This window comes from Egretta garzetta, unplaced genomic scaffold (assembly GCF_000687185.1).
Source record: "Egretta garzetta isolate BGI_Z169 unplaced genomic scaffold, ASM68718v1 scaffold56, whole genome shotgun sequence".
Lineage (NCBI taxonomy): Eukaryota > Metazoa > Chordata > Aves > Pelecaniformes > Ardeidae > Egretta > Egretta garzetta.
Window position 1 is genome coordinate 6,650,414 of NW_009260182.1, and position 6,000 is coordinate 6,656,413.

Genomic DNA, 6,000 nt, shown 5'->3' on the forward strand with positions numbered 1-6,000 from the left:
CATGTTATTTTATTTTTTGGGTGGAGGAAAGTTTGTATTTTTTGCTTTGTCTCAGAAGATTCAGTGTATTGTGGGAGGTGAGGCAACACTGGTCTTGGCAGAACACCACAAAACCAAGAGAGTAATTAAATGACGCAAGCCTTTGATTATTTTTCTCTCTCAAGCTTTCTGGCACGGCTGGGCATTCCGATTGCAAAAGGAGGATCAGGAGAAGAAACTTTTAAAGATCGCACACAGAATTGGAAGAACTGTATCGGAGACTATTTGCTGCTTTAAAGCTCTTCACTGTCAAGGTTTGGAGTTGCTGCTTTTTCCCCTGTGAGGATAATGTCTCTTTCATCACCTAAGATAGAAGAAACTGAAAGGCAGCTGCTAAGGTTTAATTTTGGTTTTGGTTTCTCTGCTTCCTTACTAATTGGATTTTTCCCATCCTCTGCAGGAGGATTATAAAAGGATTAGAGAAGCTGGGTTTTTTGGGGGGTGGGGGGTAGCTGTTGGTTTCTCCTCTCGATTCCAGGACCTCCTTAATTTGCCATTTGTTCCCTGAAGTCACTGCCTGTTTGGAAAAGGGAGAAGCAGCATAACAGATGAACTTGCATGACCATGGATTCTTTCCCTTTGCAAACTTTGTATGTGGCTGCTTGTAAAAGCAGTTTTTGCATGCATAAGCATCAAATGAAGAGTAGCATCCTGGACTGGATTTAAAAGAAGCAAACTGCTTGTGCCCTGATGAAAGGCTAAATTCTGTTTTAAACTATAATTTAAAGAAGATTGGATGTTGTTCCAGTTTTGAATTTTGGTGAAAGAAAGGAAGGGTCTGATCAAGTCAAATACTCTGCCAGCCTAAACCTGCATATTCTACAGCTGAAAGTGGAAGATGTCTTGGAAAAGAAATTACTTTTCTGTGGGTCGGGGGAATGTACAGGGCATGTTTACTCCACGAAATACAACTTCAATAGCACCCAGTAAAGGTCTCAGCAATGAACCAGGACAGAACAGTTGCTTCCTGAATAGTGCGCTACAGGTAAGAGCACATAGTAAAAAAATGTTTCTGTCCTTGTCCTCTTGTCTATTGCAGTATTTTCTTAGGTTTGACTGTGCAACAAATATAGCTAGGCTTGACTACATAATTGTTTGTGGGCCTAGATAGAATAAAGCTACGTTTGCAAATGCAGCTTAGTTGAGTTATAGAACAGCTTTTTTTAGTTTTCAGGTTTTCCCTGGTGAAATCAACAGCATTCACGTAGTCATCACTTAATGTACTTGAATCTCCTGTTCGTGTAGACTTGTAATATGTCAACCAAAGATGAGAATATATATAGAAAAATTCTTTTAAAATAATAGAATATTGCATAGCTTGCAGTATGCCTACTCCTTAAAAGTAAATTTAACTTTTTTGTTGAACCAGTCAAATTCAAGGGTTGATAATACCTATACAGGAGCCTTTTTATGTAGTCCAGTTTTCTTTATAACTGCTGATTAGTAACTTAGTTTAGATGATTGAGTCTTCACCTTTTGATTTGGAAGAAAAACCTTTTCCTGTGTCAAAATTTAATGGGGTGGTATGGCTGCTATAGTGGTATTGTTACCATTTAGATGTTTTGTATGTCTGACTTTTGAGATTCAGTCCTTCTGGCTGCAGGGTTTAAAACCCTTTCTCATCAGGTTCCCTCCCTTCACGTGACTTGCCTCTGTAGCACAGACTGTGTCACTGTGGTTTTTTTTTTTTTTTTTACATGGGTACAATTAGGTTCTCAGCTAACTTCAGCCTTCAAGATACCTTCGTGATGCAAATAATACAAGTAGAAACACCAGTGACCCTCAATAGGCTTAATATGCCATGAAATCGCCCTCTACAACTGCCTGAAAGGAGGCTGTAGCGAGGTGGGGTAACAGATGATAGGATGAGGGGGGAATGGTTTGAAGCTGCGCCAGGGCAGGTTTAGGCTAGACATCAGGAAAAACTTCTTCACCGAAAGGGTTGTCAGGCTCTGGAATGGGCTGCCCAGGGAGGTGGTAGAGTCCTCATCCCTGGAGGTATTTAAAAGAAGGATAGATGAGGCGCTTAGGGACATGGTTTAGTGGTGGGATGGCAGGGTAAGGTTAAAGGTTGGACTCGATGATCTCAAAGGTATTTTCCAACCAAAGTGATTCTATTCTATTCTATTTTAAATACAGGACTGGGTACAAAGGGAATTTATTACAAGAAAAGTGGGGTTTACAGTGATGTACTGTATTAATTGCTTGTGTTAAGTTGTAAGGTGTAATCACTGACTGCCTCCTAATACTCAGTTACTGAACCTGGGTCAGAACTAAGTCGTGCCTAGCATCAGCTGCATGCCATACATGAAGGTGAAAGCCTATGATCTGGCCTTTAGTCTTCTACATGAACCATTTTCTTCTAAAGCTCAAGAGAGATAGGATACAAAAAATATTTAGTCAAAGGTGAATTTAAAAAAACCCAAAACCACAAGTTGGTAATCATTTCATAAAATATATACTTCTGGATTTTTAATCTTAATTTTTTAACTTAATTTTTTAATTCAGTGTTAATCTGAGAGGTTCTTTAATGTTTGTTGCTCCTTACTATTATTTTTGTAAACATTCAAGATAAACTCCAAAGGCAATTACAATGAAAAATTGGACTCATTCCTAAATGTATCATTTTTTTTGTCCTTTTGTGAAGTCTGCAGTAGTTCTTCAGGAATGTTGTGTGTAATCGGAGAGTTCCAAGGCTTATGTTGCCTCCCAGGCCCTTAATTATAGGAAGAGTTTGAGTATAAACATAGCCACGACAATTCTGAAGTTTGGGAAACTTTACAGATTAAATATTCAATAAATATGTTTTAAAATATAATGTTAGGTAATAAATTTAGATAATCTGTGTGCTGTGGTTTAGTTAACAAATTGTTCCAGCTGGAAACACTTCTTGAAACCAGCACAACTTTTTTCAGAGTGCTGAATTTTTTCTAACAAGTTACTCTGGACAGATTAATTGGAAATAAGAAGTTTGGTCCTTCTGTGTAGGCTAACGAAGCATTAAGCCAGTCAGATGCCAGCCTGGACCTTGCGCTCTGTCCGGAACCTGGCAGGACACGATTTAGGTCAGGGCTTCTTTCAGTGCAACCTTCTGCCTCATGAAAGGCTGGTGGCTCTCAGGCTTACAAGAAAGTCCAGTTATTGTTAGCTGAAGCTGAAATAGTCAGCACTGACCACATTTATATATGAGCTGACTGTGAAGCACCTCAGAGATCAGTGTTGTTGCTATTTTACAGGTAAGAATTTAGATAATTGCCCAAGATTGCACAGATTTAGTGGTAAAATTTAAGAATAAAACTTGATGCTGTTACAGCAAATGTTGGCTCTTGCTGTTGCCAGCAGAACATACAAAAGCCTGCTTGCTTTTATACACTGTGACCATACCTGGTCATATACCTGGAGTTATCACCATACCTGTCCTGAGAGAAAGGTATAACTGCCCACACAGGTTAGGGTTAGAAATCTGCCAGTAATTGTGGCGTGTGAATACACTTACTAATGATAGTATTGGGCATAACGGCTTTTAGTAATTTATTGTTTTGACTTGCAAGAACTTGTTAACATATATGCTGTTGGTGCTTCATTTTTCCAGTGTTTGGGCTTTCGCTCAGAACAAGGGGGCTGCCCAGGAGGTAGAAGGACAGGCGAGTTTCATGGGGTGTCCTTGGCAGCTCTGCCCCAGCCTCCCGGCATGGCTGCACAACGGCTGGCCATGGTGCCAGCGTTGGGGAGCCATCAGGGCAAGTGCTGTTTAAGCTGGTATTGCCATATGGACAAAGAAACGAGTGTTTTAATCTAAAAGCTCATGGCAAGAAATTCAGAGGGATGTCCTACTGTAAATTAATCTTTGTGAGGAAGAAAGGATGAAAATGTCAACCTGCAGTTAGATAAAAGGCATCCTGTTTTAAAAGTGACGTTCTCTGACATTGGTGTAGTTCTAGGATTATTTAGCGTGTGCAGTTTTAGTCAGAGCTTTATGCAGTGTTTTATTTTATATATTCATAAAATTGTCTCTGCCCCTTTTTGTGTTTCAGGTTCTCTGGCACCTGGACATTTTTCGCCGCAGTTTCCGGCAAATCACAACGCACAAGTGTATGGGCGATTCTTGCATTTTCTGTGCCCTTAAGGTAAAAGTTGGAAAAAAAACCATTTTTAAAAAAATAATTAAATAGAAATATTTCTTATATTTGATTAATATGTGTAATCAAACTTGCTTCTGGGAATGTGTGAGAGCAAAGGTAAATCTGATAGATATAGGCCCAAGACGTGATTAATACTGTTTTTAAAATATGTTCAAGCCTATAAATTGTAAAAATATTGTAGGTAAAGTTTCAGATACAAGGACTCTTATTGATGGAGTCTGGATCGTTGTGACCCTGTATGCTGTTTGAAAGATTAATTCAGCCAGTAAAACATCAGTTTGCTTTGTTTTTTCTAATTTATAATTTGGTTTATAAATATCATACTGTATACAGTTAGTATGCTCTTCAGAAGTTACCTTTCCTTCAGAGGTACTTTCAATTTCAGTGTGGAGAAGGCCATTTAGGTTTAAGCCTTTCTGTTCAAAACTGTTTATTATATAACACTAAAAGGTATTTTCTACTGTAAATATTGATGTTTGCATTAAATGGCTCAGCTCTTTGTGGTCTCTGTTTTAAAAAAAAATCAATTCTGTTTGTAGATGCAGATACAATAACTGACTGTCATAGATGCTGCCTGGACTGTAAGATCTAGATGCTAGCTCCGATTCTGAGTACTGTTATGTACTTCAGTAAATTGTGCAATCATATGTCTCCATTTGTCTCTACCCATTAATTCTTAGCGCTTCTCTTGCTCTCTTTTTTTTTTTTTTTTTTTTTTGTTTTTTGTGTGTGTGCGTGTGCCCTCCTTTCTACTACTTCAAACCCATGGCTCCCTCTAACCTTGTGGAACAAGTGGACGTGATGCAAACATGATGAAATTATGCTTTAATCTTCCTGAGTAGTGATTTTTCTTTCTGAAATTGGGACTGAGACATTTTCTTTGATCACAAATGGATTGTAACTAAATATTTAAATTCATTGTTGGAGAATTTGTGTCATGAATTCTGTGTACATTAATGAAAGGGACAGACAGCATATCTTATAGATATGGCAGAATGTTCAAGGTTTAAATTAAGATAATCTGAAGTTCACAGGCAATGTTTGTAGTTTAAGAGCTGTCTTGCTACTGTTAATTGACTTTACAGGTGCTCTCATAGAGACAGGCTTAAAATGGGTTATCTAGTTAATTTTTGGACTGTTGCTGAGGGGTTTTCCCTTGCAGAAGAATAGCAATGAAAGGGCTATTGCGGCATGAAAGATGATAAGTAATTTCCTTCTGAAGCAAAATTTGTCTCAAAACATATCTATTGAAATGATGAGACAGAATATTTACAGCAGTATCATCAGAAGAGTATATAACGGTGGGTTAGGAGCAAGATAGCACATCCAAAGTAAGAAACACAGCTATCCAGACAAAGAAAAGATGGAGTATTAAATATATCCCCTTCCTTATGGGGAAGTGGCAATGTGCGCTGGCAGCCCAGAAGGCCAACCGTACTCTGGGCTGCATCGGGAGAAGCGTGGCCAGCAGGTCAAGGGAGGTGATTCTGCCCCTCTACTCTGCTCTGGTGAGACTTCACCTAGAGTCCTGCGTCCAGCTCTGGAGCCCTCAGCACAAGAAGGACATGGAAGTGTTGGAGCGGGTCCAGAGGAGGGCCACAAAAATGATGCAAGGGCTGGAGCACCTCTCCTACGAGGACAGGCTGAGAGAGTTGGGCTTGTTCAGCCTGGAGAAGAGAAGGCTGCAGGGAGACCTGATTACGGCCTTTCAATACCTAAAGGGGGCCTATAGGAAAGATGGGGAAAATCTTTTTAGTAGGGCCAGCTGTGACAGGACAAGGGGTAATGGTTTTAAACTAAACCAGGGTAGGTTTAGACT

General features: G+C 39.3%; 1 protein-coding gene across 2 annotated transcripts in view; it reads left to right on the top strand.

The window, feature by feature from the left end:
* The first annotated feature begins 877 nt into the window (after positions 1–877).
* The window catches only part of USP54 (ubiquitin specific peptidase 54), a 53,198-nt gene continuing 48,075 nt past the window's right edge, over positions 878–6,000 (top strand). For both annotated transcript variants that reach the window (XM_035897358.1, XM_009642005.2), the window contains exons 1-2: positions 878–1,024; positions 4,074–4,166. In XM_035897358.1, coding sequence (XP_035753251.1) covers positions 878–1,024; positions 4,074–4,166 — 240 coding nt within the window. The remainder of the gene's footprint in view (positions 1,025–4,073; positions 4,167–6,000) is intronic.